Source organism: Typopeltis vanoorti, chromosome 18 (assembly GCF_054136105.1).
Source record: "Typopeltis vanoorti isolate ZY-2024b chromosome 18, IOZ_Tvanoo_1.0, whole genome shotgun sequence".
NCBI lineage: Eukaryota > Metazoa > Arthropoda > Arachnida > Uropygi > Thelyphonidae > Typopeltis > Typopeltis vanoorti.
Window position 1 is genome coordinate 52,398,257 of NC_143566.1, and position 12,645 is coordinate 52,410,901.

General features: G+C 36.2%; 1 protein-coding gene across 3 annotated transcripts in view; it reads left to right on the forward strand.

The window, feature by feature from the left end:
- The window catches only part of LOC150096671 (lactadherin-like), a 331,206-nt gene that overhangs the window by 218,659 nt on the left and 99,902 nt on the right, over nucleotides 1–12,645 (forward strand). For all 3 annotated transcript variants that reach the window (XR_016549807.1, XM_090408188.1, XM_090408189.1), the window contains one exon: nucleotides 2,804–2,851. Coding sequence is in view for 2 of the 3 variants with exons in the window: in XM_090408188.1 (XP_090264314.1) it covers nucleotides 2,804–2,851 (48 nt within the window). In the remaining variant the exon portion in view is untranslated. The remainder of the gene's footprint in view (nucleotides 1–2,803; nucleotides 2,852–12,645) is intronic.

The following is a 12,645-nucleotide window of genomic DNA, read 5'->3' on the forward strand; positions in this document are numbered from 1 at the left end:
GTTTTACATGGTGATCATCATTCATTTCAGAAAATTATGGAGACTACACCGTGTTAGGAATAATTACTTTAATTTCCCGACGTTTCAACCGTCATATTAAGGTCATCATCTGGAGCAGGGTTTCCCAAACTTTTTTTACAATGGAACACTTCACAAATCCTGAAATTTTCACGGAACACCTTGGTTATTTTGTAATGTATTAATTAATAATTAATTAAACATCAATTAAACATAAACATCACTAAATTAATTTGTGCTGATTTTCATTGACATATCCCATTCTGTTCACCAAAAATTTATAATATTATTATAAGTACTTATGAGTGAATGCAAACTTTTTCTCCTGTGTGCTGGTAGTTTTCCCCTCCTTTTGTACATCCTGGAGATCTTTGTAGGTTTCAGGTGGATGAATCATTATTTGTTCCATCACAAACACCTTCAATAAGAGATTTCTTAACACCAAAATTAAACAAAGTGCCTTATCTCTTATTCATATTAGAATTTAAATCTGTATTCCTATTACTTTTTAAAAAATCACGGCACTCCGGTTTCAGAACAAGTACTTACACACTGCAATACGAACTTGCGAAGAAAGTATTCAGCATTAATAGATTTTAGAACCAGATACAGACTACTTTGATCTTCAATTTCAGTGGAAAAATTTTCTTTATATTTCCTTGCTGATTGGTCACTAACATTTGCAACAAATGTGATTTCTTTCAGTTTTGAGAACAGAGGATATGCCACCCATTGTTGTAATCGGCTTGCAGGCAATTTTTATGATCGGTCATAAACAGCGGTATTCCCTTTCCCAAATGTTGAAAGGTTTCGTTGTGTGAAAATTAGCGATACATAGATGTTATTAGGCGTTCTGGGTCTGAACTTTTTGACATATTCACAAATATTATTCTCCTCAGAATATTTCCACTATAAAATATATATTCATGAAAAATACTTAGAAAACTAAAATGACAAATTCCAGGAGAACTTCTCGCAGAACACTTATTCACCTTCCGCGGAACACAGTTTGGGAAACCCTGATCTGGAGTATGCACATATAGATATACAGAGACAAGTTTATTACATTTCAAACAGTATGTCAAAGATAGTGATTTGATCAACCTTTATTCTACTGGCCTGACCTCTAGTGGGAAGAAAAACTATATCAAAGCTATATTCTATTTATAACATCATCAGAGAACAAATTCATATATACAGTTTTATTACAGCAAAAGTGCTGTTTTAATATAACAAGAGAGTAGTTATATTAGAGTTAAGATCCTGGATTACTTATAGTCCTATTTATAATTAACTCTTAGACTAAAAGGTTATGTGGGTAGAATATGTGCCATCAATATTCTGAGGAATTTTAGACCATCATTATTGTTAATAAGAATTTCCTTATTGTTAATAAGAATTTCACAAGCCTCTTTAAATTTATGTTCATACCACGTTTTGGTGTGATGTAAACAACAGGTGCCTTTTCAGTTAATTCTATGTAGAGTATTCAGGGCATGATCAGAAATGTGGTAAATCCAGCCTTTCAGATCATGCCCTGAATATATTTCAAACAGCTTGTCTCTCTCTATATATATATGTGTATACTCCAGATGATGACCTTAATATGAAAGTTGAAACATTGGGAAATTAAAATAATTATTTCTAACACAGTTGTGGTCCCCATAATTTGTCTGAAATTAATGCTTTTCAAGGATGAAATGCCTCAATAAAGTGATTATTAAGCAGCTCGACTATGTTTTCTGCATTGATCGCTTGACTTTCTTTTCTGTCTAATAGGGTCATTCATCCGCAATCATTTCTCTCCTCCTCTTACTTGCAAGATAGCAAAAAGAATATTTTCCTTGAACTGTAGTGCTCATCTCTCCTCATATATTTGGTCTTCCTTACTATACTAATTATATTCCATATACAACTACACTCCACCTCTCTCTTTGTACTTTTTTTCATAACCACTTTTTTCACCTTTTCATTTGCCATTCCTGTTTGGTTTTATTAGTAATTCACATTACAGGGATAGCGTTATTATTGTTTTCACTTGAAGAACGCAGTTTGCCACTGCTGTTGATAAAGATTTCTCCACTGGTCCTTGTGCACTGCTGATATCTCTCCTGTGCAGTTTTTTCTTTCATAGAGCTGCTTCAAGTTAATTTCTCAGATTATTGTAGTCATCTGCCTGTTTGTTCAATTCCACGTCAAGACTTCATGGTCACGCTCACCAGTCCAGTGGGTGACAAGACTCACTTATAATCAGGTCCTCTTCTGATGTACAGACCAAATCCAAAACTCTTCATCCTCATTTTCCCTTTACTACATGTGGAGCTCGAGACATTTGTCCCTGATGAATTCCAAAAATTCCATTCCTTTACTTCTGTGCTGCTTCCTCTGCCTAATTTACATTGCTGTCATTAATTTCTCTCATAATGATCGCTTGCTTCACTTGTCAAACTGATCTTCCTAGAAATTCCCTGGTCTTTAGCAACATCCTTCTAAATATCTTGTCCTGCCCCCCTCACACCTAACCTTCAAAACTAGGAATGCCATTTCCTTCCAAATTTATTAAGGAAACCTTTTTATTTTTCTCCTCAAAAGTTGAAATATTTGCAAAGTTCTGCCACCAAACAGCTACATTGCCTGGTGTGTTTTGTATATTTAAGAATATTCGAGAGTTTTTCTACTGACTATCTGTTACATTATCTGACTGGAGAAAAAAATATCAACTCTGATTCACTATATGTAAAAACATACACACATGTATATATATATTATATAATTCTTTGTATAGGTGAATGTGGTTCTGGATTTTTCCGAGTACATGGAGATTCAGAATGTGGTAAGTGATTTTCTCATTCTATCAACTTATGCTATATCTCAGAAAACTTTATTTTTCTAATATCTTTTGCTTTTCTTATAGTTATTCCTTTTGGTTATTTTAATGCCTTCTATGTAGTAAATGATGTCCATACACGATTTTTGAGTGTCCTTCTCTTTCTCTCAGAATTTTTATCTAATTAATGGCTTCTTTAAGGGGGAAAAAAACGTAGAACAAAAATGCCTAATCTACCTTGATATAACAGAAATGTGGTAAGTGAATGTCTTAATATACTAAATTGGAGATATACTAAATTGTGTATTAAAAAATAGACACATGGAAACAACAACAGATAGTGTTAATCATCATCATCATAATTTATACTTATGTGTAGTATAGATCAACATTATACCACATAAGCAGTCAAACTCAGATTCAGTGGAATAGGATAGCTAGCCTTCATTCCCATGGTCTGCCGTGTCTGCCAATTACATGTGTTCTCTGGCCAATTTGCATGTTATGTGGGAAGGGGAAAACTCTGTCTTGCTCAATAAGATTGACTAACTCATTTGGAGATGCAAAGCTCTATAATGGTTTCTTGCATCACTGACAAGATTTAAACCCAGATCATTCTAATTGAAGGCAAACATTGCAGTATTTTTGTGAAATATAAAGGTCCTCCAGTGACTAGCAAAGTAGAATTGGAATGAAATTTAATGATTTGGTCTTAGATAAAGTGTAAAATGAAGTGTCTAAAATGAGGTTCCCTTAAAATTAAGTCAGGCCATATTCACACATTCATAACTAACATGTAATATTAAATTAATTATAATTTTGGATAATATATGTATACATTCATATCACCATCATCATAGAGAAAACAGAGAAATATTATTTTTTTTAATGGTGAAAAGAAAGAGAAAACCGTTATTAGAAATAAATGTAAACTGTCTTAGGAATATTTTGCAATTTATTAATTCAGATTTTTTTTCCCCAATATATATTTATTATTATTATTACTGGCATCTCCATGGAGTCAGTAGACTCATCGCAGGAGACCCAAACTATCAAAACATTATCTATCATATCTGTTCTTGAATTCATTTACAGACAAAGAACTCACAACTGAGTCAGGCAGTGCATTCCACTCATTCACCAACCTCCAGGCAAAAAACATCGTTCTCACACCCTTGTTAACCACATGCTTCCTTAATTTCCAGGGATGACCTCTTGTTTCATGTTATGTATTAGTAACTTAGTTCTCTAAAAAAAAAGTTAGGAAAATTTCCTGGCATTCTCCAAGGTCTGAGCAAGCTTCTGCCTCATCTTTCATTTTCTGGTTAAGCATAAGAAGCTTATATTCTGTAATGTTACTTGCTTGAGTCACGTTGACATGGTGAATGTAGTTAATGTAACATTGTAGATTATTGGATATATAGAGAATCATTCTCAGCATGTTGTACTACTGCCAAGTGGATTCATTGTTGTTGAGGTTTTTCTTCCTTCATATGTCTATTAAGCTCATACTCGTACTGCAAATTTTGAACTCTTTAATATTGATGTTTCCAATGCATGGGCTTCCCCTGGTTTTGTCATATTGCAATTCTGTGCATTTCAAATTCCAACACAATAATGTTGTAGACACCATAAATACGGTTTGATGGATGAGAGGATGAGATGGGTTTTTTTACTACAAAAGTAGTAATTAGTAGTGGTTTAACAAGTAGTAAAAAAAAAAACATTTGATTCAATGGATCTACTAATCCCATTGAATCCAATGTTTTTTTTTTCTCTTCCATCTCTTAATTTTAATTTTATTTTTATTTATTTCTTTCATCATCATCATCATCATCATCATCAAATTCCTGCCATGTACCCTCAAGGGGTGTACAGGATATGATAGTACTACATGAAAAAAAAATTACATCATTACTAACTTCCTATCTACAATTTTCCTCCAAATCAGTCTGTTACTTGTCAAGACTCCAACATTATCAGATCTTATATTTCTATTGTCTAAGGCACTTTGTACCATATCAATCCACCTATATCTTGGTCTTCCGCTGGGTCGTTTTGCTGCCAACCTGGCAGAAAACACTTGTTTCGCTAATCTTTCCTTGCCCATTCTGTTTAACTGACCATACCACCTGAGATTAGCTGTGCTAACGCATTCCTGGATGCTGACAATGTCAAGTTCTTTCCTAATATCCTTGTTTTTAATATGATATTGCCATTGATGCCATCTGTTCACGCCTCTAATCTTTCTCAGGACTCTCATATCTGCGGTCTCTAGTCTTTGGTCAAGTGTTTTACTTCTGACCCAACTCTCAGATCCATAAGTTAAAACTGGTTTGAACACTGTCTTGTATACAGCTAATTTAGTGTTCCGACTAATTTCTCTCTTATTCCATATGAATTTGTTCAATTGACTTCCCACCATACCAGCTTTGCTGATTCTGTTGTCTATTTCTATATTTAATTTACCATCTTCACTAAAAATTGTGCCTAAGTAGCTGAAATGTTTTACTTGTTCCACAGGTTCTCCATTCACAACACAGTTGACATTTTCAATGATTCTGCCTATTTTCATTGTCTTTGTCTTTTTATTGCTGACCTTCATACCATATCTATTACAACAGCTATTCAATTTAGTCAAAGAATCTTGCAGACTTGTAGCGGATTTATTTAGAAGTATAACATCATCTGCATAAAGCAAAGAGCTGACATTAACATCTCCAATTTTGATATCATGTTTAATACCACTTTCCTTCATAATGTGATCCATATAGATAATGAATAACAGAGGGGATAATGTACATCCTTGTCTCAAACCAGATATAACATTAAACCATCTTCCTGTACTTCCTTCAATTCTAACTGCTGACTTACAACTCATATAAAGACTAAGTATTGCTTGATATAATGCCCCATTGACACCATATAACTGCAGCATATTGAATAGCTTCTCTCTTGGCACCTTGTCATGCGCCTTTTCCAAATCGACAAAACTTAAATACAGATCTTTGTTATATTCCCATGCTTTCGTGACTATTTGTCATAAAGTGAAGATCTGATCCTAACAGCCTCTATTTGGCCTGAATCCAGCTTGTTCTTCACCAAGCTTTTCTTCCAAAATTCTTCTCAAGTATACTTGCATAGATCTTGCCAGGAACACTCAGTAGGGAAATACCTCTGTAATTCTCACATTCAGTTTTATTTCCCTTTTGATATATAGGTACTATTAGAGCTCTACTCCAATCAACGGGAATTCGTCCCTCTGTCCAGGCTTTCTGAATTATGCAGTGCAGCCACTGTAAGACTCTTATACCACCATACTTCAGCATTTCTGGTCGAATATCATCTACTCCTGCTGCCTTTCCACATTTCAAGCCTTTGATGGCTTTTTCTACTTCAAGTATGGATATGTATTCCTGACTGCATGCCTGGTCAGTGTTTTTTACCACTGTGCTGTCATCACTGCCTTGTTTCATTTAGCAGTTTTTCAAAGTAATTACTCCATACTTCAAGGATATCTTTTTCTCCAGTTTTCATGTCACCTTTATCATCTCTAATTCCTTTTACAGCACTCTTTCCTCCATTCCTAAGCTTCTTCAACAACCTCCAGAATATTTTGCCACCTTCTTGATATTTATTTTCTATATTCTTGCCAAAGTTCCTCCCATGACTTTTGTTTAGCTAGTTTTACACAGTGTTTAGCATTCTTGCATTTGTCTCTATATTCTCTAAGAGCACAAGCTGACTTATTTGACAGGAACTTTTGATTTGCTTTCTTCTTTTCCTTCACTGCCTCTTTAACTTCCTGTGTCCACCAGGGAGTTCTGATTTTTTTTATCCTTGCAGACAACCTCACCACATGCCTCTCCGGCAGAATCAATTAATGTTTTCTTCAGAGTTTGCCACTGAATCTCCAAGGTTTGGTTCCTGTTCTCAAACTCTTTCATTTTTTCTTCAATAATCTTTGTGTATTTTAGTCTACAGTTCACATCTGAGAGCTGCTCAACTTTTATTCGCTTTAAAACTTTCTTACATGTTATTCTTTTCAATATGAAATTCAATTTTATCCTGCTCAAGACTAAATAGTGATCACTTCCAATTTCAAATCCTCTGTACACTCTGGTGTCCTGCACCAGGGAGAAAACATCACTATCAACAATAACATAGTCAATGAGACTTTTCTTATTCCTAGCCTCTTCTCTCCATGTGAATTTGTGCACATTTTTATGTTGGAACATGGTGTTAGTAATAACCAGTCCATGTCCTGAGCAGAAATCCAACAGATATTTGCCATTATTATTAGCTTTGCTCTTTTCTCCAAATTTTCCCAAAATATTTTTGTATGTCTCACAATCATTTCCTACTCTGCTATTCAGATCCCCAACAAGGACCAACTTTTCCTTTTTCATTATGTCAGTTGCTTTTTCTAAAGCCTCAAAAAATTCCTCCACTTCTACCTTAGTAGAACCTTCTGTGGGACCATAGGCACAAATATGTCTCATTGTCCAGTTCCCCATTCTCATATTTGCCCACATTACTCTACTTGAGACTGACTGCCATTCAAGAAGATTAGCCTCATATTCTGTGTTGAATACTATGCTACTCCTTCTTTTCCTTGATTGTCATTGCCTGAATATAACGTTTTGTATTTATTGCTCAGAAAGATCTCACCAGTATTGGTCTTTTTTGTTTCAGTCACCCCTGTTATGTCGATCCGGTACTTATCTAAATCCTCAGCTAGCTCCATTTCTTTGCCATTCAGGCTTCTTACGTTGATAGTACCAATCTTTAACTCTGGTGATGTTGAGTTGGGGCTTGTGTTCAGATTTATTTCTTTCATTTTTATGGAAAACCCATCCACAAGAGGTTGGTCAACCTATAGTACATTAGTGTTGTGGATGGGCAATAAGGATACGTGTGTAGAGGCTTAAGTGCTGTGAGGACATCATGTTGGAGGCTTAATGGATTTTTTACAACACTCAAAAAGAATTAAAATAGAATTTAATACTTCCTATATTTCGTCCTAGTCACTAGGACATCTACGGGGATTACAAAAACAATTAATGTAACATATACACAAATAACAAACAATACTAAGCCCAACCACGTGGGTGACACTAAAGTACTATCTAGGTAGAGCGCCCTCTAAGGGCAGTAGTAGGTGGCCTGGAATGTAAGGTGGGAACTCTGGTGATGAGTGTTTCCCAAATCTTCGGATTAATGCAACCATATTTATTGAGATTTGGTTGGTTTTTGAGAGCTGCTGCTGCTTCTAATAAAAGTCTCTCTTTCTTGAATTTGCTGTGGTGGAGAATGGTGGTTTTCTTCCATGATACCCTGTGGGTGGTGTCCAAAACATGGTCAGCCAAGCCTGAATGGCCATAGTTGTGTTTGAAGATGTAAGACTTGTGTTCCTCTAGACGGATGGATGCTGATCTGCCTGTCTGTCCAAAGTATGCCAGCTTACAGGAACAGGGTACTTTGTAAACTCCAGGCAGAGAGAGAGGAGGGAGCTGATCTTTAGTAGAACGGATAAGGGTAGCAAGTTTGTGGTGGAGCTTATATGCTGTGTGTAGGTTGTACTGTTTTAGTATCTTGGCTATTTTTTCGGATGTGCCACGGATGTAGGGTATGGTGATGGCATTTTTAAAATCTTGTTGACCAGAAGGACGGGGGAATGGGGGAGGAGTTGATTATTTTTTTGATACTGTGATCACAAAACTATGGCCATTCAGGCTTGACTGACCATGTTTTGGACACCACCCACAGGGTATTATGGAAGAAAACCACCATGCTCCACCACAGCAAATTCAAGAAAGAGAGACTTTTCTTAGAAGCAGCAGCAGCTCTCAAAAACCAACCAAATCTCTATAAATATGGTTGCATTAAGCTTCCGAAGATTTGGGAAACACTCATCACCAGAGTTCCCACCTTACATTCCAGGCCACCTACTACTGCCCTTAGAGGGCGCTCTACCTAGATAGGACTTTAGCGTCACCCACGTGGTTGGGCTTAGTATTGTTTGTTATTTGTGTATATGTTACATTAATTGTTTTTGTAATCCCCGTAGATGTCCTAGTGACTAGGACGAAATATAGGAAGTATTAAATTCTATTTTAATTCTTTTTGAGTGTTGTAAAAAATCCATTAAGCCTCCAACATGAGGGGGCAATAAGGAACTTGTTTACATTTGTCTTGAAAAGCCATGGATTTATTCCTGGGGAAACACATGGTGGGAGACTGCCTCAGTGGGCAGCAGTAGAAGGAATGAATAAAGAGGAAGAGAAATTTATTCTGTGGGCTGGGAGTAACTTGAGAAGATGTTGATTAGCTTTTGCATGTGTTTGAATGGCGTTGACAGTGGATAGGGGAATTATTGATGCCAATTCTGATGAACAGCAGCAATACAAGTACTTATAGAAAATTATTTATATAAGATTGCAATTATATGCCCCTTTTGAATCTCTTTGTACATTGTAGCAAATGCCAAGGATTGGGAGATGAATTAGAATGGCAACATCTCTTGTTCTGTTTTCTCTGGATCACCAGAAGATGTTTATCAGGAATTTCTTAAAGAACATATTTGCATTTTGATAAAGGAGAAGGTGTCTTGTATGATGAGGAAGTTAATATTGCGGAACAGCATTAACTTCCAGATATAGTATTGTTTCACTCCTTATCTAAAACTGTTGATATTGAGGGTTATTATGTTCATCATTAGTAATTTATTTTGTGTTCATAATCTTCTGTACAACTTTGTGCAGGCAATGAAATTTTTTGTGCACAGTTTTCTATTGATGTTCCTTAGTTCCTGATCTGAAAGCCCAAGACCATTGTGTTTAAAAAGTCTGAGATCTTCTCTTCCCATTTGAAGTTATTTACTTGAATTCTAATCCAGACCTATAGTTTTCCTATTTCACCTTTTAGAATTAGTAAATGGTTTCATGAGGTTTTGTGGTCCCATCCCTAATATGTGATGATTGTGAGATTACATTTTTAATCTTTTTTTTTTTTTTTTTTTTTTTTTTTTTTTTTGTAATGGTGATCAGCACTTCACTTCTCTGTTTATTGCATATTTTCTTGATGTTGCTGCTAACTTAGTCTGAATCTAGTATAATGAGGCTGCAGGTATTTTATCTTGTTCTTCTGTATCTCTGAGTAAAGGTACTTTACTCAGAGATTAGGACTATCCTCTATGGTAGAAGCTGCAGGTTGGTGGTTTTATTTCTTAGGGAGGTTCTCTTTCTGATGTTTCCCAGTATGATCTTCTGAAAGTCTGATTTCTTCTTTTATTTTTTTATTAACTCAGGAAACCTGTTGTCTGCAAGAGTTTTACTTTCTTTAGATATGCATATTGGTTCATTTGAACCTCTAGTCTTCTCTGCATAGGTTTTGTGTGGTCAGCTGTTATCTTTATACATGCTTATCTCCTATTTTCTACACGGTGCAGAACATTGTTGTGCAATGTGACTTACTCTTAAACAAGTTGAAGCATTTTGCTTTTGGGTAGTCTGCACCACAATGCAGACATTGCTGATGAACTCCCAAGTAATTAACTATCAGTATGATTAACCCTATATACATGGAGTTGGGGACCAGCTGATTCATTTCCATAGAAAAGGATATTATTCGTGATTTCCATTCTTTTTGCGTTATTCCCTTCATGGCATTATTTCCATATCTTTAAATGTATCTCATTTTATGAATATTTTGTAAATAATCTCATTAGACTTCTATTTCTGTTGGGAATCTCTCTATTCTTACTCTGCATTCCTGATTTTCAGTTATTATATGAGTAACTAGCTGATCCTGCATATGAAAGCTGGACAATAATTTATCTCTTGTAAAAAGATCTCTCACAATAACTTGCTACTTACATCATCAAGAGGTGTAAAGATATATTCAGGGTGATCAAAATTAAAGTATCCCTGTTTAAGGTCCTGTGAAGTGCCACCTAGTGATCCAAATGCTGTAAAACTTTGCAGGAATGCATTGTGCATCATGCGGGAAGTGATATTATTATTATTATTATTAAGAGCCAGGGAGTCAGAGACTCAGCGAGTGAGGCCACATACTACACACACCAGCTATCATACTTATTCTTGAATTCATTCACACTGCTTGCATTCACAACATCATCCAAAGGCAATCGATTCCAATCACGCACCCCCCCCCCCTCTGAGAGAAAATCTAGCCCTCACACCCTTCTTGGCAGCCTTCATTCTCAGCTTCCAAGGATGCTGTGTCATTCTTTTCCCACCCTCCATAAATTAAAAAATTCCATCAATTGAAATCCTCTGTGACCCTTTCAGAAATTTGTAAGACTCAATCATATCACCTCTCTTTCTCCCATTTGCTAGTGTCTGCAGTCTACAAATTCTCAGTCTGTCTTCATAATCAGTATTCCACAATCCTGATATCATTTTTAACACTCTCCTTTGTACTCTCTCTCCAGTATATCAGAATCACAACGGAAACCAGAAGACCAGACCTGCACATAAGTCCAGGTGAGGTCTTAGCAAGGCCTTGAAGGCTTATCAAGGCCTGAGTTAAAAAAAAAGTAGTTCCAAAATTCACCACTGGGGATGCCATATGATCCACTAAATTTAGGTGTAGTAATGTTTTTGTGTGTGTAAGAAGGAGAAAAGTGATACAAGCATAAATAACACTTTTTATTCACTTCCATTATTTATTCAATCACAGACTGTGCTATTCAATGTGCTGCTCTTCCTGGTATGCCAAACCGCAGTCTTCGCACAGTGCGTTCAATGGCAGAACGTAGCTGGTTGGAAATGATACACATATAATGCACACACACACATTCTGCATTAAGCATAATGCAGAATGTGTGACATTTCAGCACTGGCAAGTTACCAGGATGACCCTGATAAACTGTCTTTGAGAAATCCTATGAGCCAGAACTCACAGGGTGGGCTGGGGGGTCAGATCAGTTGAATGAGGTGGCCATGCAGTGGGAAATGCATGGCTGATCACCTGGCTTCTGTGAAATGTTCTTGAAGAACCTGCCGTATGGATCTACCGGTGTGTGGAGGGGCGCATTCTGCATTAAAGTTAACAAAATTGTTTATTGCAGTACCTCTCAGCTGTAACTAAGCAGGCCACAGGACCTGAGTGACGAATATCCTCAAAGAAGAATGGTCCAATGATAAATGAAGCTGTAAACCTGCACCAGATAATAACTTTGGGTGAATGCAAAGGAATTTGTTGGATTGCATGCAGGTTTTGCATAGCCTATACCCAGCAACTGTGGGTATTCACAGCTCAGTTCAGGTGAAAGTGAGCATCATCTCCCACTATTCTTGGCAATCTGCCAGACCCTGTCCTATGAACTGTGGGTGTACATTAGTCTATGTGTGGTGTGGTCTGGTCATGGCACTATATGCAATAGACCCACCATATCTTTATTTTACTGGTTAGATTAGTTCTCTCATCTTTGTAGTAATATATTTATTAGTCTTCACCACTTTTGCAGTGTGTGTGTGTCTCCTGAACATCAACTTACTATCAACCTACTGAACAACTTACTATCAACCATTACTTCAAAATACCCTTACCTCCTCTGCCTCCCCAATGTAATTCCAATAGTAGAATACCCAGTCTTCCATCTCCAAATTCTAGTACAGTAGGTATTCATTTAATGTTCTACCACTCAAACATTCACATTTTTTCTGATTTTTCTTTTGGAATGCAGTAAAACCAAATCATGGTTAAATCTACTCAATGATTTTCCCAAGGAATAAGGCTTCTTCTTTTTTTTTTTCCCCAAAATGGGTGCAGTT